This window comes from Silurus meridionalis, chromosome 14 (genome assembly GCF_014805685.1).
Source record: "Silurus meridionalis isolate SWU-2019-XX chromosome 14, ASM1480568v1, whole genome shotgun sequence".
Classification (NCBI taxonomy): Eukaryota; Metazoa; Chordata; class Actinopteri; order Siluriformes; family Siluridae; genus Silurus; species Silurus meridionalis.
The window spans coordinates 11,832,310-11,854,194 of NC_060897.1; the positions used below are offsets into that span (position 1 = coordinate 11,832,310).

At 38.4% G+C, this 21,885-nt stretch overlaps 1 protein-coding gene across 1 annotated transcript in view; it reads right to left on the minus strand.

The window, feature by feature from the left end:
• tmem104 (transmembrane protein 104) overlaps positions 1 to 21,885 on the minus strand; it is a 46,901-nt gene that overhangs the window by 16,527 nt on the left and 8,489 nt on the right. Inside the window, exons 7-8 of the mRNA XM_046866396.1 lie at positions 14,462 to 14,561; positions 12,672 to 12,768 (exon numbers count right to left, since the gene is read on the minus strand). Of these exons, the coding sequence (XP_046722352.1) occupies positions 12,672 to 12,768; positions 14,462 to 14,561 (197 nt within the window). The remainder of the gene's footprint in view (positions 1 to 12,671; positions 12,769 to 14,461; positions 14,562 to 21,885) is intronic.

Consider the following 21,885-nt stretch of genomic DNA (forward strand, 5'->3'; position numbering starts at 1 on the left):
GAAAACACGACCCTTGCTTGTATACGCCAGTCAGCAGATGCTACTACCTGGGCACACGGCCCAAAAAGATACTCAACCCTCTCAGCAAGGGTGATGTAGCCAGTCCAGATTTGACTTAGCAGGACATTAACTGCGTGCGGTCTTGCTAATGACAACCTTTAACACGTAAGACTGTAGACCACAAGCCTGCAGAACTCACTGAATCTCTGGTACACAACATCTCAGTCTTCAGTCATGAATTATTGTTCACCAGCACTCAATTCCTAATCCGATAGTATAGTATATAGTAATATATACTTTCTACTATTTTGATTACATTGGAACAAATTATTTGATTGAATTAATTGATTTGAATAAAATAAATAACTTTAATAATAATAATAAAAATGCACTTCAAGTGCGAGGCGGAGACTAAACAAATTTGCGGTCCACCACTTAATATGTTACTGAGGGAACTCGGATTTTCACTCGGATGATTCGCACGTAAAATCGTTTGCACCAAAAGCCCTGTAACGAAAGATTTTTGGTGCGAATATGTGTACCGTTACACCCCCAATAGTTATTATAAAAAAAAAAAAAAAGTAAAAAAGTAGCCAGTTAGGCATGTAGTGTAAAGCAAAATCGCTGAAAAGGGTGCTTTTCCTCACTCATCACTCTTACTGGGAGCTTTGTAGCGTTTTTTACACCACATAGCCTGCGGCACATAAGGTTCAATGACTAATACAACAAACCATAAAAATAAACAACTACGTTTGTAGCACAATAATTTATATGAACAGATGAAGAAACGCGTGCAATCCTGTATCACCTTGACTCACATAACGTGAAAAGTGGAGACAGTTCATCAGACCAGATCAGCATCAAATCACTCCGGATTAGAAAAAGAAGGCAGTGGTGGCTTATTTGTCAGAGGGGTGTGTGTAGCAACAGGGTTAGCCACAATCCAGCATCCCAACAAGAGCAGTTTGGTGTTGGTGGGGCTTACGATCCTGAGTTTCTTATCAGTAACCCAGTACACACATATGCCCCATTTTTAATCATTAAACTTTCTGAAACAATGTTTTTTGCATTGAAAGCATTCATCCATGTACTGTAAACACAATTAGCATAAATATGTGAGGGGGAAAAATTATGTACACTATTGTTGTAGTTCCGTATAATAAATATATTTACATTTGATTTGCTTTGACACACTGACTCTGTAAAAATGTGTATGGCTGGAATTAGTGGGAGGTTTAGACAGGTGTCATGTGCACCAAATCATATGTTAAACATCACCACACCAATTAAAGGCAGTGAAGTAGCCTGGATACAGTGTGACAAAACAGAAACAAACAGCCAATCAGTGAAAAGAGAAAAAGCATATTAGAGAAAAAACAAACTCATCATAATAGAGGAAGAAATTTGTATTTTATAGTATAAGAGGAAAAGGTATTCAGGTGTGGCAGAGTTTTAGTTTTTATTTGTGGCTTTTAACTGCTTATAGTGTCAAATAAAAATGGCAAATCTAAAAGCTTTCATTTGGAATAGATGTGCACATTAAAAAAAAAAAAAAAGCACTGGGCCTAATACTTTAGTAAACAGCACAAAGGTACACGCTGGTGTATTACTATTTTGGCAGCCTACACCGTGTACATTGTTTGGATTAAGACTCAGCCTTGAACTCTGTACAGTGCACTGGCTTTGTTTGCAGTTGGGAGACTATTCTGCATAGCAGATAAGGGAGCAACAGGCTCATGTCATGAAACATTCTTCTGCAAGTAGCTTAAAAAGGTTTTTTTCCCCCTACCAGAGTGTATGAAAGTCCAAAAACAGACATCCAGCAGCCTCCAGACCAACATTTTTTAACCATTTTTTAAAAACATAGTAAAAACCACAACATTAGTGATCTAATTTAGTTATAGGACCATGAAGAAAGATCTCATCTCTCAGCTCAATTTAAACTAGTCTTCCTACAATAATAGTACCATTTACTTCATTATTAATTAAAAGATATTATACCAATCACAACTAATATTTACTCTGGTTTTTTTTTTTTAATTACTACAAGATTCTCACCAGAAATGAGGACTGCTATTTACACTAATACTCCACCAAAAATTTATGAAGCAGTAAGTACTTTTAAAAGGCACTGATTTGATTGGACAATCTGTGTTTAGCTACTTAAAGTATACACTAACAGTGTATGTAAATCACCTCTTACTCATGCAATGTTGCTTGAGAAGTGCAGCTTAAAACATTAATAATGCCATACAAAAGTCAACAGCAGAATCCTAGAATTTCTCCTGACAATTATATATACATACACGGATCAGGCGAAACATTGTGACCACCTGCCTGATATTGTGTGGGACCCCTTTTGCTGCCTAAACAGTTTTGACCCGTCGAGCATTAAGGGTATTAAAATTAACTTCTTCAGCAGTTTGAGCTACAGGAGCTCGGACCACACGATTCAGCCTTCGGTTTCAGCCTGGATGTGTATTATTAATGCAATAATGTACTATTTTACTGTTGTACATTGTTATTATTATTATTAATCATTATGAGTGTGCTGCGTCTACCAATGTGTGGTGAACTCTTCTCTATTAAAAGCTCTTGCCAATGATGATTTTTTAGTTTCTGGACTGAATCTTACAGACGGCTTGTTGCAAACCTGATTTCCCAACTCGCATTTATAACGATCCTCTCACAACTCGATTTCAAACCCACAGTACACGTGTGCAAATTTCAGCGCAGCATTAACAGTAAAACAGACTGGTCAGCTTGGACTACGTGACTCATGCACTGCTGAAAATTTGAGTCACCTGAGGCTTATACACACGCCTCATATACATACAATCGCTATTTATAATTGTAGCAGGACCAATAACTCTGCACAAAAAAAGCTTGCTGGGGCACAAAGGTTGAGGACTTCATTAGACTGCTTTTTCATGGGTCAGCTGCTCTCCATTAAAGAGCCTATATAAAGAATGTACTGGTACATTTTCACGAACAAAACCTTCTTCTATTTAGAGTCATTTAAGGCATGATAACATCAGTAACCTGCCTATAAATCACAGCTGTTCTAAAACAGGAACACTGTTAAAAAAGCACTGTCGGTTCATCTTTGGAGCTTCACCTCTTGTTTACCGCGCTGCTTGTCTGAAAGTCACATAACTCGCTGTCTGCAAAAGTACCAGCAACACCGTATGCTTCAACAAACTAGAACGAAACCACAGGGCTGGAAATAAAGACCGGGAGGAAAGAACATCACGCCACAACAATTACTGATGCCTTCGTGCAAAAAGTCTTTTCCCTTTGCAACTAACTTAATATCCTCAGCTCATGATTATGTATGTCACATACCTTGTTTATTTTGCAAAAAAACTAAACAAAATTAAGCGTTTTTACTAAAAGTATTCGTTCAATTAAATTTAAGTAGCATACCGAGACCTTTTCTTGCCGGCACTCCTGTGCCAGGATAATAAACATCAAATCTGGTTCCAAAGAAAAGCATTACTATCCCTTAGGTCTTTAGCAAAACTAATAAGAGAAGCAAGCCACTTAATTTGAACATCATATCCAAAATCAGTCAGACAATTACTGTCATTCAGCAGCATTTACACTCTGGCAACACACCACACTGCCTCCTTAGTTGCTATGAGTCTATAAAGACTGTATTCATCGTAGCACATGATCTACTGACAATAAAAAGGAGAGAACGATGGCAGAAAGCCATTGAGCAAACGTGTGACTGAAACACCAACTTGTAATGGCTAAGGTTAATGCTGTGTGAAACAAACCTTCATTACAAATATACTAAAAATATTTAACACCCAATCACTAAAACAAAATAGAAAACGTATGAAATAGAAGTTTCCATGTATGAACAAACAAAACACCCACCATACAGAGCTTATATTTCAAAGATGTTTCTATATAACATACTTTCATTAAAATTCTAAATCAATGAAGTAAACAAAACTACAGAACAAATGCAGTGGAAATAATTTGTTCCCCTGCTGATTATGTAAATGTACCCTCTTACAAAGAAATGAAAAGTGTAGAATTTTTATGGCAGGTTTATTTCAACAGAAAGAGAAAAAAAAATAGCAAAATTCTAAAATAAATAATAAATGAATATTACAGTCAACCCCGGATAATTCGGATATTCTCGGGTTCTCGTTTGGAACCTAACTAACAGCAAGTTGTGGATTTTCTTAAAATTCGCAGGAATCTGCAGCGAGATCGAGTTGGTGGGATCGTGTCCTAATGTACAGGAACGTTAGGAATAACATTGTAAACTATGTTTTCACTAACACATTTATAATAAACAAACAAACAAACAAACAAACAAACAACAATAAAAAAAAAACACCTTTTTGTATAAAGTGACAATGTCTAGATGAATTCACTAAGGTACCATAGGGGCTGCGGGTGTCCAAAATGTGCAGATTTTCGCGGAGTTCCATGGGACCGCTGTACATATAAATTAATTTGCATTTCGAGTGAAATAAGTATTGATGAAATGATTTCCACTACTGTATAGAATACACATTGGCAACAGGCATACAATAGAGAAAATCTGCTTGGTTTAAATAACTCGAATCAGATGGGAAGAACAAGGATATATCTAGTCTGGTTATAACTGTGTTTAAAGCTATTAAGTAATTAGGCACATCTGGACATCACTGGGTGTAAATGTTATTTAAAGCTGCAGGGACTAATACATCTGTTAAAAATAAAGGAGACAAAGGGCTAAAAGTCTCTCCGTAAAAGATGCTCCAGAGCTGCTGCCGAGAGTCACCCTGTATATCCTGTAATGGTAATACACAGTAATTCACATTCAGAGCTGGCAGCTAAGGTATAGGGGGAACGTTCATATGCGCAAACGCCACATCACATGCATCACGATAGCAGGCATGAAAGAAGTCCAATTACAAGGTGGCAGACAAGAGTAGGCAACTAATCTGGGCAGAGTGAGAGACGGACTCCAGACTAATACTATAATAAAACAAACAGGGATGAGAGAGCATCTAATAAAACACTATAATAAAAACAAACAGAGACCACAGAGCACTTTTTTTTTTATAAGTTGTGTCTGCCAAATGCGGTAAACATAGCAGAGCCTAGGAGAGACAAGAAAGACTTTTTCTTTTTTCTTTTTCTCTAATGCCTGCTGAACAGGTAGTCCATTTTATTTTTCTAATTAAATGGGGAAATTACAGCCTGCCAATTTACAATCTGTGATTGCTCATTTCCATAGCTCTAAGACCACCTTGATGCTCTGACCAACATCGAGATCCCCTGACCCACTGCTGAAGTGCACAGTGTCTCAGTCAAACCTGATGAAATGAAATGGGCGGCAGGAATTAGACCGAATCGAGAATACCTCGATTTTTTCCATACCTGGAAATAAAATGTTGATGGAGAATAACTAGATATTTGATGATGACACACTGACATCATATAGGCAGACTTTGACAAAGACAGACTTTATAAAATATGAAAGAATAAATCGGCTATGGGGAACCTTTCCGGAATTGTCAATGCGCAATTGAAAATGACAAGCTCTTTATTGGCTCTTTTATTTATTTATTTTTTACCTTTTGAAAAGAAAAAACATCTTGCCAACCACAAAAATGGACATGAGAAAATAAACATGAAGGTCAAAACTGATTTCCGCAACGACTAATGATGTTTTGGCTTTATTGTATGACAGCTGGGATCTTTTCATTAAGATCACATGCAGCACAGTTGGCCACCCAACAAGCAAGAAGCGTTACATCACTCTGAAATGTCCTTGGACCAGATAGCTTCCTTCGCTTAATGGAGAACAATATTATACCCAGTAGGTATCTTTCCTCTCCTCCCCCACCAAAAAAAAATGTACATTCAATGTGTGAAATTTGTTTCACTTCATTTGCATGGAGGCCCATTTGCTGAAAATTGAAACTCGCAAAGGGATGTAAATGGCATTGCTGAAATGGCAAAATTTTCGCAAGTTTCACCTTATGTTAGGTAATAGGATTACAGAATTTTCTGACACTTCAAAAGAAACCAACAGTTCCACGTGTCCTGCATGCGACATTACAAACTTGAAGCCTGCCTGGCTGAAGGTGAGAGGCCACATCTCAGTCAGCATCACTCCATTACATCGGCATGTATGAGTGAGTCAGTAAGCGTCTCGCTGTGGCCTGGAGATCTCTCTCCTCCTGCGGGCCGCTGCACAAACCACTCCTCCTGCTGAGATAATCTCCACTAAACCATCTGCACAGTCATCCTCCAGCTGAGACTGCCGTCCCCGCACCACTGAGGCCCAGAGCACCCTCTGTGTACAGAAGCCCAGAGTAAATCGCGCCACGGGCCAAGTAACCAGTCACACACCAAAAGCAGACAAAAGGACAAGGCTAGAGTGTGTTCAGCAATCCAGCATCAAAACGCACCACAAACCGAGCTACAGCTGCTTTCAGGGCCGACCAATCTGAACTCTTCTGAGAAAATAAACCGGAGTCTCAGTGCTTCGGGATTTTAAGGCCAGGCTGTCACATCAGAGCACAGAATGAACTCAGGTGTGTGTGCATGCATGAGTGTGACAACAGATGGTTGCTGAAGGGGTGGCCTTTTTTTTTTTTTTTTTTTATGAGGTTCCTAGTGAGTTATTAAATTCACTAGATATATTTGTTGAGTTTTATTTTGAACACACTGTATTTTGTGACTATTATATTTACACACACACACACACACACACACACACACACACACACACACACACACACACACACACACAGCTATCAAGCTGCAAAAATCTGGGAAGGATTAGGAAGCACTAGGAAGGATGCAAAGCATTTAGTCAACTGTTAAAAAGAAAAAGAAAAATAGAAAAAAAAAGAACACATAATATTAAAATAATAAAATAAAATAATATTACTCATTTTACAAGCAACGGGCTTCCAAGTGTTACAGGAGAAAAGCATTCACTCTATTGAAAAGCAAAACTGTCTCATGTATGTGGAAGAAGGCAAATGATGCTCTTCTGTCTCTTCTCACAGCATGAGCAGCAAATCTAAAAGCTCACTGGTTTCACAAGTAAGAACGAAGTCCCCAGTCGGTGGCTTTTGAGTGATGGGGTGAGATAGCTAATGACCAAATTGGGAGAAAATGGGGTTTAAAACAACCGCCCTTGTGATCTCAGAAGAAGTTCTTATCTGTCTATGAAGAAGTTCTATTCGATCAATGTGGTGGTAAAAATTTCTAAAAATCTAAATTGGCCTTTTAGCCGTCAGCATAAACAGTATTTATCCTTGAGTAAAAGTGACCTCTGTTCACAAACGCAGTTTATCTTAAAGCATGATCAATGTGAGCAAGCCTTCAGCATTCAAATACCGTCGAGACTTGGCAGCAGTTTGAGAAGCAAAGGTCAAAAATAAATAAATCTTTGGAATTAGGAACCAGAAATCAATCAACAACAGATTAAATCTCAGACCAGAGTTCTTAACAGCTTTTATGGACTGAAGATGAATAAAACAGCAGCACTGCTTCACAGCGTGAAACTGTAGGACGGATCAAAAAGCCGACCGAAATAGACAGACCGCTTCCTGCTTTTGCTTTATTATTTTCTATAATAAAACTACATGCAGCTCTTTTTTCTCTCTAAACCAAGGATCTGAGAAAGAGAAAAAAAATTTTATTCTACAAAAGGCCAGTGCACTCTACAGATATATTGACGTTCTCCTCTGTAGTTAATGACTCCATGAAGTGCCTGGGCAAAAACTCAGCAGTCAACACACAAACTCACTCAGACTGGTCGAAGCTGACAGGAAGCAGAAAGCCTCAATAACAGCAAAAGTCTTGCACCTGACAAAGCAATAGAATTTTTAAATGGTCTCACTCGAGTAAATCAAAGGCCTTCACCTTCCTTTATAGCATGTGTGTCAAACTCAAGGCCCACATCTGGCCCGATGTCCAATTATATCTGGCCCGCGAGATGATTTTATATAGATCTATTATTATTATAATTAATAACCCCGGCGATATGAAGCTCTGATAACACAAACTACAGATCCCATAATGCAGCGCTTCAGCTGCCTTAATGAACGCTAGGCTACCTGGGAACATTTCAGCGTCAATCAAGTCGAGCTTCTGTTGATGTATTTAACCCTATTGTACAGTTATTGTGAAGCCCGTCACAGTGGCGAAGAGAAAAGTTGATTCTGAAAACAGAGTCTTTCAAAACCGATGGGATTCTGAGTATATGTTTACTGACACTGCCGGTAAACACGTGTGTCTTATTTGTGGAGTGAATGTGGCTGTAATTAAGGAATTGAATCGAAGACGGAACTACGACACAAAACATCAGGAGAAGCTGAAAAACCTGAATGTGGAGCAGAAGATACAGAAAGAGGAAGAGTTGAAGAAGAATCTGACATTTCAGCAGACGTTTTTCACCAGAGCAAAATCACAAAGTGAAGCTGGTGTGAAAACAGAGGAGAAATCAGAGGCACATCAGCCGGTTATTTACTGAGGGAGAGTTTCTGAAGAGCTGCATGATGAAGGTGTGAGACGTCTTTTTTTATAAAATGGCATAAGAGCAAAGAAATCTGATGTTTTGAAATGTTATTTTAACATTAACTTGTTTAACTTAAGCATGTTCATATTTCTAACTTGGATAATTTTGACTGGATATATTTTTATTAAGTTAAGTTATTTAAAGTTTAAGGTTTATTTATTCTGGAATAATATTCCTGTCTTTTTTTATTCATATTTATGTTTTTAAAAAAAACATTTAGTTTTAGTGTGTTTAAAAAATGTTTATCCTGTTCGGCCCACGACCTAAAGTGTGCTTGGAGTTTTGGCCCCCTGTGCAATTGAGTTTGACACCTCTGCTTTATAGGGTTTTATTTTCCATCTGCATTTTTATTTTCCGAAGTATCTGTGTTTAGGGTCAAACTGGAACAGTAGATATGCTCAGAGACAGCTGCTGAGCCAAGCAATAAAAACACAGCCCATCATCGGTTACGCTACTAAACAAATGCCAACCAGTGCTGTTGAAACAACCTGAATGACGGAGGAAAACAGCGTGTACCAGTGTAATGTGAGATCAAAGGTAGGAAAATGTGTAGTCCAATTTTACACAAGCTTCAACAATTTGCAAAACAACAAGCAAGATAACTGAAGAATATCTTGAAAATTGCACAAAATACCCAAAAAGTTAAAAATAATGAATGAAAAGAAAGTTATTAAAAATAATAATTGAAATGTAGACAAACTGAATGTAAAAATGTAACAATAAGCCTTTCTTTTCTTCGTCTCACCTATAGTACGCTGGGATTACAGCCAGGCTACATGGCATCGTAATCAGTCATGCTGCTCTTAGGCTTTCTTCGCTAAATCCTCAATGGGACACTAACACGAAGGCTATCGGTCTCACTCTCGATCTTCTCACAAGCACAGCATACAGAGTCCAATAAAGCCGTTCAGCTACATTAAAGTCTCAAAGGCATCCGAGGCCAGAAACACTTAGCGTTTTTTTCCCATATATATTTAAAGCACAACTGGTTACATATAAGACACAAGGTGAAGGGCAGAGAAGATTAAGGAAGTGCCATCTTTTAAGCAAGAGATAAAACAGGGAGTGCTGATACACACACACACACACACAGGAAAACAAACACATTAAACTTCACATAAAAAACTTCACCACAAGTACAACTTTTTAAAAATCGGTGTACGTGGAGCATCTGCAAGACCCTTGTAGTACAGCATGTCCCCAGTGTAAGTGCGTTACTAGAGATATAGTAAGATCCTACGACGAGCACATTAGTACAAACCTTGTAGTCGAGCTATTTTTCAAGCTGGTGTTAGAAAATGTATCAACATATTCTGATCAGAACTCAGAATTCATTAACACTGTGATACTATTATTAAGAAAATAAATCAAATTTGCTCACAAGCTTTATTTCATGCACCTTTGATGAATAACCTTATTTTCATGCTGAATCTCTGAAATCATATTTAAGAACATTTATTAAAAAACTGTTTTAAACGAATTATGCAAAAGTAAACTCAGCATATCTGTAGTAATCACATGACCTCTTCACTAAGCAGCACCATCCTAACCTATGGACATTTTATTACCTTTTAGTCATTTTGTTGTTTATTTCTTGCCCACAGAAAGGAGAACAAAAACATGCCTCTCCCAGTGCCACTTTTCTACTTAGCTTCATTTTCCCCGCATTCTATTAACTGTACAAGTGAAAATGAACATGCATTATGCAAACACACACACACACTAATTGAGGAACACATCATGCAGGACACGTCCGGATGAGCAATAAACGCTTTCTCCTGATAAAGCTGTGAACAAAGCAGGCAGGGTATCTATTTACTAAGGCCGAGCTTCTGCCCTGTGACTACAAATTAGTCAATGAAAAGATACTGACTGAAGCACAACAATACAAACAGTGAGCACACACATGACCCTAGCTAGCACAAAAGCTTAAGTGGAGTGTCCAAAATGGTGCAAGACATCGGTGTAACACTTTAAAGAGCAGAGATGTCGAACAGCTCTCTAATCTAGCACATTCAAATTCAAAGAAAATGTTAAAAACTCAGTTTAAACCAGAGTTGTGTGATCACAGCCTTCCTCAGAGGACAAGGACACATTGATGGCTTATGAGTTTTGTCTCCTTTCTCTGTTACACAGGCCATTCTATCCAACCAAAATGACTATTACTATTTTGTATTAATTAAACAATGGCGCAATTTTTCCATCAAATTATAGTTCAATTTAATGTTATGGAACATTCATAAGAAATGTAATCAGTTATTCCAGAACAGCTTATTAACACAATGAAAAACGTAGTTTGTTAGGTTTTAACAAAAAAAAAGTACCAAAAAAACATGCAATGCCCTATTCAAAAGACTGAGTCAGAAAACTCTTTACCTCTGACATCATTTGGACAAAGTTTTGTCTACACCTGACCAGAAGAGCTGCTTTTTGAATATCCCATTTCACAATTACTTGCCATTTGCCATTATAATAATCTAGACTCTTCTGGGAGGATTTTCCATTGGATATTGTGAGAGATTTGTGCTCGTGCCATGAGGGCGTTAATCAAGTCAGGTACTGATGTAGGATGAGGCGGCTGGGGGTGCAGTCAGAGATCCATTTTATCCCAAAGGTGTTCAACAGGGTTGATATCAGAATTCATATAGCACCACTCAAGATCTTATACTCCAACACATGGAAACCATATCTTCTTGGAGCTTGTGTTCATGCACATGATGCTGGAACAGGTTTGGGGGCTTCTGGTTTAAGCAAAGAAAAAATGTAATGCCAGCACATCCAAAGACATTCTATCAAAAAATGTGTGCCTCTGACTTTGTGGCAACAGTTTGTGGAAATAAAAAAACGCAACAACAAAAAAACACACATAGGACGGGGGAAGTCAGGTGTCCCAATACTTTTGTCCATATAGTGTATAAACCATACTCGATACGTAGTGTTATAAAAAAAAAATTAAACAAAACAACTGACCAATCAGCTTTGAGAATTCAGCAACATTGTGGCAAAAACAAATCCTGGAAAGTAAGCAGTAAAGATAAACACCACAATATCTCTCGTTTGTAAGGGTTTTTTTGTAGTCCACTAGGAGTATAGAGTCCAATTAATATTAAGAAATGATTAAATATTAGAAATTTTTCTCACACCCTGCAGAGATGGCCATTGGTATGCTAATTCCCCCTGCCAGGTCATTTTTAATCATTAGCTAAATGGCTTATTAACTGTATGGAACATTATGATAGACTAAGACCAATGCGTGTCACTTTGCTAAAGGAACTTGGTAGGCTGAATGAAAGCTAACTGGCAAAAGATAAAGCACATATGCATGTAGAGCACAGGACTGGAAAGTACCTCCACTAGATCCATCATTAGAAAGAAAGAAAAAAAAAAAAAGAATTATATATTAAACTCAGAATTCTTTTAAGAGAGCAATCTGATCAGCTCCTGGTTCCTAAACAAACAATGCTTCACCTTTCATCAGTAGACAATGACTTATTAAAGTGTCCAAGAGGAAAAGAACTTTAATAAGCCCAAAATAATAAAAAAAAGGTAAAGGGGTTCATGACCATATCAGCAGTAGCTCGGAGCATCCACAGAGGAAAACGGTTATTGCTAATAAACAATACCATCATATAGTGTAACCTCCATGTACGTTGCCGTCCTCTGTTTTATGTGAAAAACACACTGTATAGTGCACACAGTGTAAACAAATCTCCACGAGATTAAAATCACCATAATAACTAGCTGATAACATGCCGAGATAGAAATAAAAAAACACTGATATCTTGAAAGCTCACACACCCCCATTTGTCCTTTTTCAAGGAAAAAGAGTAAGAGAGGTTCATCATTCATGACTGTTGGCTGAGAGACTTAAATCGGAGTGGGAAATGACAGGTTTTTTTTCCTGCTGCATTTCCATGCTCAATTCAAGGGCATACATATCTTTACAATGTAGGGAGTGAGGCGTCTCTGGAGATTACATGGGGCTGTCTGTCTATCTGCTTCAATCTGTCTCGCACTTACTATCTTGACTCGACTCGCTCAGTGTGCGCATGTGAGACTAACATAGAAAAGCCGATACAGAAAAGAGAGGTGATACAGTGATGCGTGGGACTCCGGTACTCACGAGAAAGGCTCTGTAGGCGTCTATCCGTCTCACTGGCCCCCAGCAGACATCTGTGTCGTTGTATTTTATACTCCCAGTGCTGCAGGAATGATTGCCGCTGTAAGACACAAAACTAAAATGTTAATGCCAATAATATTAGTGAGCATACAAAAAGTGCTTTGCCAATCAAATGTCAATAAAACTGTTGCACTTGCAAGCAAAAGATGGCAAGATTTCCATCTCTGCCATTAGTCAGGTGAGACTTACCAGGAATTTATGGTAATTAATTAGAAATGTATTGGGAAAATGTATACAAACTGTATCATATACAAACTATATATAAACCTTTTCTTTGGTCATAAGCTGACATGCATGCAAAATAATACACATTTTCAAAAATGACTAATTTAATTGTTAGTATAACTTTGTTGCACAATAGCTTCCACACAGCACAGGGAATTAATATACAAACTTAAATGTTTGTAATATGAATGTCAGAAATCTTGGCGAGTGTTCACGTACATTACATTCTCTTTGTTCTGGATTCAAGAAATGATCTGTTTTATGTTAAGAAGGAATGTACAGAACATGTTGGGGGTGTGGCCTCAGTAGCCATGCAGTAAGTGTGATGTGTGCATGTGATTGATGAATGTGCAGAATAGAAATTCAACAGAAATTGCATTAAATCTGTGTTTTAAAAGCAAGATTATCCTGCACGATTGTTATTTCGAGTACAAGTTCAGGCTCCCTGGTATATTCCTGTTAATTCACATATTTTCCAGAAAATATGACCGAAAGATTTCAGTCTTGAAAATTCCCAGAATTTCACAACCCTACTCAGGACAAGCGTGAGTGAGAGGATGAAATGATCTAATTCCACTGTCTAAGTTTGCTCTAAATCCAGCTTTAATCTTGCTATTTTACACCACTTTCTGAAGGAAAGGTGTTTTATTGGGAAACAGGAAATGACTTAAAAATAAATAATTAAAAATAAAAGATGATGACATTAAAAAGTGCAAATAATTACTCTGCCTGATTCAATGGTCATTTTTGTACTCATAACACCACCAACATCTGAAACCATGTGACATAAGCATGGTGTATGTGACCACGCTAACAGCACCAACATCGTAGCAAAGACAGCAGCCTGGGCGCATTTGTTACGATTATTACTCGAAGCTGAGCATTACGAACCGTATCAGTAAATCATGAATCAAAAATGCAATTCACAAGCACTTTACAACACTGCACATTATTACAGAATCTGAAGACCGTAAAACCTCAAGCTTTAAACTACATATGGGGTCTTCATTGAATATGATTAAGCTCTGTTTATGCTTGTTGCTGTAATGTCCCCATTACACAATGACTGCCTAATTCCAAGTTTGCTGCTCACTTTGGTATAAGAATTGCCCACAACAAGCACATCTCTGCATTCCAACATTATATTTTATGTGCCAATAATCAGTGCTCTTCCCAGTTTAGCCTCTCTCTACTCACCACCTTCAATTTTGCCTTTCTTCTCCCTGCAGTTGAGGGTCAGGTTGGAGCAAGGGTAATGGTGACATCTTAATAAGACAGAGAAGTGGAAAAGTGCCACCTTAGGCAAGGTCCATTAGAGAATTTTATTTATAGGACTTCGGGGCTATGGGTTTCTGTGCAGTAAAAGAAGATGTCTGGGAGCCAAACAATAAAAGGTCAAGTGTGAAAGCCACAGGAGGTAGTGGTATACGCTCAGTGAGGCGGAGTCAGACTGAGCAAAAGAAAGCAGTGGTGTTTGGTGGGGAGCGTAAAAAATTGGCTGAACTCACCAGGCCACTTCCATTAAAGACACGGGCACAGCAGCCGCATAGATGGCCAAGTCTCCGTACAGGTACACAATTAAGCAGATGTAGAACATATTGACGCCAACTGTATAAGAAGAAATACAGAACGGAAGGTTAATCTACAGGTTAAGAGCATTTTTAGCAAGGCAATAAATTAACACGATCACTGCGTTTTGTGTTATTACAGATCATCTCTTCACTAAAAGCGCTTTGACATATTAGATAAATTCTGAATAAAGCATTTTAGGCTAGACTTTTGTGTAGACAAAAGTATTGCCAAGAGCGTGTATTGTTCTGTGTATCAAATATATCTCCCAACACCACTTACTCACCCAACTGAACTTAACCGTTTGCATTGCCAACATACATTTGACCTTCTGGAGTGTCCTACAACTAATGCCAAAATGCATAAAATTTTTATTAAAAAAAATAAAAATAAGAACATTCTGAGATTTCTTCCAAACTGGTGCAATAGTTTGTTTTTCACCACTGGGAATATCAATCACCCTAATTAAGAAAGTAATGACTTTGTGATAAACTCTCCTTTGCTCTTCTTTGCCTCGTGCCTGACGGGACCTCGGCGCTGCCATCCATCCCTCCCTCCCTCCCTCGCAGCATACATGCCAAACCAAGACACCAAAAGCTGCTTAGATGGAGACGAACTGTCTATCGTTCATCCATCAAGTACTCGAGCTCGCGAGGATCTTAAACAGCACTGCTGGCCGCATCATCTCATTCATTACTGGCAGGCAAATTAGAGCGAACACTCCATTAACGCTAAATGAAAAAGCTAACATTATACCCTTTTTACAGGTTTGATAGATGCAGCTTTTACCAGAGGAAAAAAGGGCAATGCTGCTACAGTTTCACACCAATCACTGAAGATGAGGGAGGAGAGAAAATGAATTTGAATGTGCCAAGTCACACACTGCTTTCTAATCCATATTAATTATATACCTGTTGAATGTGCATTTAAGAATTTCGAATATGTTTATTAAACCGAGGCTGAATATTTCAAGATTTTTCTTCTTTTAGCCGAACAAAAAGGGTTTAAGAGCCAAAAAAGAAATGCTGCTGAAACAATTGTTTTAAGCTGTTTAAGACAATTCGTTTTTTTCAGCTCTCAGTGTCACCCTGGATTACGGTGAGATACTAAAAAGGAGGCAGCAAGTAAAGACTTTATTCAAGAAACTGAGCTCGGGGCTTCAAAATTAAATCGTTACAAGCGTAAATCCCTCGACTGTCTTTAGTGGGAAAAGATGTAGCTCGACATTTTATAGCCGCTGTTTAAAGGGGTCAAATATGCAAGGGGTGCTACAAAGGAATGCACAAGAAGCAGGTTAACTAGACATTACAAACACGGGACTCATGAACAACTACAAACCATATATATATATATATATATATATATATATATATATATATATACATAGATATATATATATACATAGATATATATATATACATAGATATATACATAGATAGATAGATATATACATAGACAGACAGACAGACAGACAGACAGACAGACATACATACATACATACATACATACATACATACATACATAGATACATAGATAGATAGATAGATAGATAGATAGATAGATAGATAGATAGATAGATAGATAGAGGTAGTCCGTGAGTTAGGATGGTTCGACTTACTTACCGTGATTTCCGGACTATAAAGCGCACCCTTATATAAGCCGCATCCACTGAATTTTACAAATATTTTTATTTTTAACATAAATAAGCCTAGAAATAAGTGTCTACACTGAAACGAATGAACTTTACACAGGCTTTACCGAAAGACAGTGTCTGTTACACGGTGTAACGGGTGAAATATGTTGTGGCATCTTTAAGAGCAGAGCGGCATTTTGGGAACAGCACATCACTGCATTCTTTCGGTATTACTGCATGTGTGTGTGTGCGTGTGAGACTGAGGATTATGTCCTTAAGTAAAAATTTTAAAGTTTAGGGATACATACAGGGAGTGCAGAATTATTAGGCAAATGAGTATTTTGACCACATCATCCTCGTTATGCATGTTGTCTTACTCCAAGCTGTATAGGCTGGAAAGCCTACTACCAATTAAGCATATTAGGTGATGTGCATCTCTGTAATGAGAAGGGGTGTGGTCCAATGACATCAACACCCTATATCAGGTGTGCATAATTATTAGGCAACTTCCTTTCCTTTGGCAAAATGGGTCAAAAGAAGGACTTGACAGGCTCAGAAAAGTCAAAAATAGTGAGATATATTGCAGAGGGATGCAGCAGTCTTAAAATAGCCAAGCTTCTGAAGCGTGATCATCGAACAATCAAGCGTTTCATTCAAAATAGTCGACAGGGTCGCAAGAAGCGTGTGGAAAAACCAAGGCGCAAAATAACTGCCCGTGAACTGAGAAAAGTCAAGCGTGCAGCTGCCAAGATGCCACTTGCCACCAGTTTGGCCATATTTCAGAGCTGCAACATCACTGGGTGCCCAAAAGCACAAGGTGTGCAATACTCAGAGACATGGCCAAGGTAAGAAAGGCAGAAAGTCGACCACCACTGAACAAGACACACAAGCTGAAGCGTCAAGACTGGGCCAAGAAATATCTCAAGACTGATTTTCTAAGGTTTTATGGACTGATGAAATGAGAGTGAGTCTTGATGGGCCAGATGGATGGGCCCGTGGCTGGATTGGTAAAGGGCAGAGAGCTCCAGTCCGACTCAGGCGCCAGCAAGGTGGAGGTGGAGTACTGGTTTGGGCTGGTATCATCAAAGATGAGCTTGTGGGGCCTTTTCGGGTTGAGGATGGAGTCAAGCTGAACTCCCAGTCCTACTGCCAGTTTCTGGAAGACACCTTCTTCAAGCAGTGGTACAGGAAGAAGTCTGCATCCTTCAAGAAAAACATGATTTTCATGCAGGACAATGCTCCATCACACCGTCCAAGTACTCCACAGCGTGGCTGGCAAGAAAGGGTATAAAAGAAGAAAATCTAATGATATGGCCTCCTTGTTCACCTGATCTGAACCCCATTGAGAACCTGTGGTCCATCATCAAATGTGCGATTTACAAGGAGGAAAACAGTACACCTCTCTGAACAGTGTCTGGGAGGCTGTGGTTGCTGCTGCACGCAATGTTGATGGTGAACAGATCAAAACACTGACAGAATCCATGGATGGCAGGCTTTTGAGTGTCCTTGCAAAGAAAGGTGGCTATATTGGTCACTGATTTGTTTTGTTTGGTTTTGAATGTCAGACATGTATATTTGTGAATGTTGAGATGTTATATTGGTTTCACTGGTAAAAATAAATAATTGAAATGGGTATGAATTTGTTTTTTGTTAAGTTGCCTAATAATTATGCACAGTAATAGTCACCTGCACACACAGATATCCCCCTAAAATAGCTAAAACTAAAAACTACTTCCAAAAATATTCAGCTTTGATATTAATGAGTTTTTTGTGTTCATTGAGAACATGGTTGTTGTTCAAATTAAATCCTCAAATAAAATTAATCCTCAAAAATACAACTTGCCTAATAATTCTGCACTCCCTGTAGTGTACAGGAGTGATAGTAAAAAACGAGTTTTCTCTTTGCTTATCGCCTCTACCCCCCCTCCACACACACACACACACACACACACGCGCGATTTCGTTAGCTCAAGTTATCTCATCTCCAAGGAAATTACACTGAATAAAACCTTATTATATCTTTACATACTCTTTCTATTATGTTTTTATACAAGATTTGTTATTTAGAAATGTATTTTCCGATTTAATAACATGAAACATAAAAACGGGGTGTCATTTTGAGGGTTGAAACGGATTAATGCCATTTTAAGTATTTTCAATATGGAAAACTGATTTGATGTGCGAGCAAATTGAGATACGAGCTCGTCCACGGAACAAATTAAACTCGTAGGTCAAGGTACCACTGTATTTTTCTGTGGAGTTTATCTTTTGGCATCGTCATGCGCCACCGGTGGAAGGTTTTTCTCCCGATGCCGTGCAGCTCAGAACACAGGTGAGGTGCGTTTTTTCATTTCCGTTCGAAAATTTCATTGGTCTAATGTTATGGGGTTCAGTTTTTGGCTTGAAGTTTGTGAAACCGGGAAAAACCCAGGAAAAATCCATATATTAGCCGCTCCATTGTTTAAGCCGCTGGAAAAAAAGTACACATATATACCATCTTCTTAGAAAGCTATGGTCAACCATGATGCAGTACACATGATAGCTGAAACAGACAGGGTTATAGGCTTTGCTCACTGGCTCAGCAGGAGCAACCTGGTGGCTAGGGCTTAAACCCTTAACCTTCTGATCGGTAACCCACAGCCCTTACCGTTGAGCCACTGCTAAGCCTAATACAGAACCTTTGCTCTTTCTGTCTCTTTCACTAAAACTCACAGATCCTTCTCGAAGATAAAATCTCATAGTAAGGTCCGTCTTAAAACCTGTTAGGATGGGGATGAGATTTACAAGGCGAAAATGAAGTAATTCCTTAATTTGTAAAAAAGAATTAAAAAAATATGTCCATCTGTATTTGCCAACAGATTTTTCATTGCTCTAAAGAAATATCTGACCCTGAATTACCAATGACAGGTGGATCATTTTAGTCTGGAAACCTTGTGTGTGCACTGTATTGACAATATTATTATGTAAAACGATAATTGTCTAATTCTATGTATTAAATGATTATCCAAAATATCTGACTCAAACATCCAGGTGCCATTTTAGAGCTCACTCAATGCAATCAATTAATTGGAGTTTTATTATTCATTTAAATATTTTATTGCCTCTCCTGAAAAAAACTATTCCCAGCCGGAGAGTATTTTCTCCTCTTTTGCTCTTCATTCTGCAAATGTGCAGTCAAGGAAAAGTAGCAAGAAAAAGGCTTGAACACATGTCTGTGTAAAGATGATCTCCTTTCTTTAATGTAAGGTAGACAGAAATCCAAACCTGTAGGCCTACAGAATCACATCATTAACTCCTACAGGCTGAGGGCGTTTAGGATCAAGTGACCATCTGATTGTCTTTCTGTGCTCAACCCCCGTATCACCAGAGGCTCCTACGCGGTTCAGCAGTTTTTGCCTGTGCTTAAATAAAAGGTCCATTAATTCACTGGGACTCTAAGCACTGTTCCTCTCACAATAAAGTTGCACACACCACATAATATTTACAGCGGACAACTTTTCTCTGAGGTGAAAAACTACGCAACGTTGCGTTTGAAATTAAGACTTAAATTGCACATATTTTAACTACAGTCTCTACCTAGAGGATTGGATTTTCTGCTGCAGCTACAATAGAGACCAGTCTCGAGAACGTCTTTTGGGAAACTGAATGAGTGCTGGCATGATTTCGGACATAAAGCATATGACAGGCAATAAATACTCCATGCTACCTTCCTCAATCTTCCTTTCTGGACCTGCTTTGCAGAAGGCTATGTGCTCTTCCAGGTCATTATTGGTTAAAGAAGTTGAAACTGGCTCTACTGAGAAAGGTTTTATGCTTGGGCACCTGGGCGTGGGTTAGGTTAGAGCGCAGGGAGCTATTTCAACACTTCAGACTTTAATAGAATAATGGAGACAAGTGGTAAAGCAGAAGACTGGCGTTCTGAGAAAGTTCGGCTCTCCTGCTAATAGTGCAAAGGCGTGTATGCGTGAGAATATGCGTCAGCGTACACAAGTGTGAAACAACTGCACCACCTAGTGGATAATAGAGAAAACAGCAAGGTCTTGTTGGCAAGGTATCGCAAATTTCAAACATTTTTTTTTTTTTTACGGAAGATGCCAAAAGCAATGCTGGTGAGTTATTACATAGTCGTCCAAGAGTGCAGAGTCAGCTGTTGGCTAACAGGACCATCATAATAAAGTAAAAGCCAGTGTTCTGAATCGACTGCTAAAAAAAAAAAATACAGCTGCAAAACGAGCTGGACCTTAAAGGTGAAGGTCATTCTCCTTCTAATTAACATTTCCATTATCCCAGCTTTCAGTCTCAACCTGCATCATTCCCACAGCAAAGCAGATCAAAGATTAAACAAGGCACCAATGGCATGCGAGTAAGTAATTACAACCAAAGGCAATTTAACCCTCTTTAATTGCACCCCATTAGCAGCGAAGAGTTCTTCTCAGCATAACCGAAATGAAGAGGAAAACAAAGATTATACATGACCTTTAGGACCTACAGTGATTTAAATTTAAAGTGTAACACTTTAAATAGATGCTTTAAATGCTATTCTACATCCTAAGCTGCTTAACACAACACTTAAACATTAGAGCACTCGAAATAAAATAGTGACTGACGAATTACAGATTTTGGCCAATACAAAATAATATGCATTGGAGCCATTTCAATGGTCAATTGTAAATACTCATTATAAACTATTACTTTTGTATCTACTTTTGTTTATTTTTTTCTACTGATCTTGTTTTCGAGACCATGGCAATCAAAATTTATCTTAAAAAGACAAAATTGTAGGTAGTCAACAAAATCATTTGCCTAAAACATCACTAAATGTTAATAATTAACTACATAAAAAAAGTCACTTAAATTGATAACATGCTGCAAAGTATAAACGCTTTCAAAAACAAGTTTTAATTTTTTTTTTTTTTACATTTAACAACTTTAAATAAACTCTCTTTCGGCTTCTCCCATTAGGGGTCGCCACAGCGGATCATCCGCATGTTTGATTTGGCACGTTTTTACGCTGGATGCCCTTCCTAACGCAACCCTCCCTATTTATCCAAGCTTGGGACTGGCACTGAGAGTGCACTAAGGCTTGTGCAACCCTAATGGCTGGGGTTGGTTCCCTGACCGGGGATCGAACCCGGTCCGCAGCGGTGAGAGCGCCGCATCCTAACCACTAGACCACCGGGGAACCTACATTTATTAACTTTAAATAAGCAAAGAAAATGAAAAAAAAAATCTAAATTAAATCAACACCCTCTGCATGCAAAACAAATTCTTGTAGGTACACTTTTTTTTCCCCCTCTCTATTTTTGGAACTCAGCAAGTAGGTTGTTCCAAACATCTTAGAGAACTAACCACAGATCTTCTGTGGATGTAGGCTGCCTCAAATTCTCTTCATGTAATCCCAGACAGACTCGATGACAGATTAGGACACTGTGAGGCCAAAATGATTACTTCCTGTTGTTGTTCCCTACACTAAAGATACTTCTTAATGACATTGGGTGTATGTTTAGGGTCGGTGTCCTACTGCAAAATAAATTTGGACACCTCGCCGAATCTATTGCATGATGGATAAGTATCGGTCTGTATTTCTCAGAAGACAGGAAACCTCCACAGTGCTTCACTGTTGCCTGCAGTTACTCATTTCTTACCGCTCTCCATTAAGTTTTCTTGGCTGGCCGCTTCATCTACAGTCCTCAACATTGCTCGTTTCTTTGTGCTTTTTTAAAATAAAGC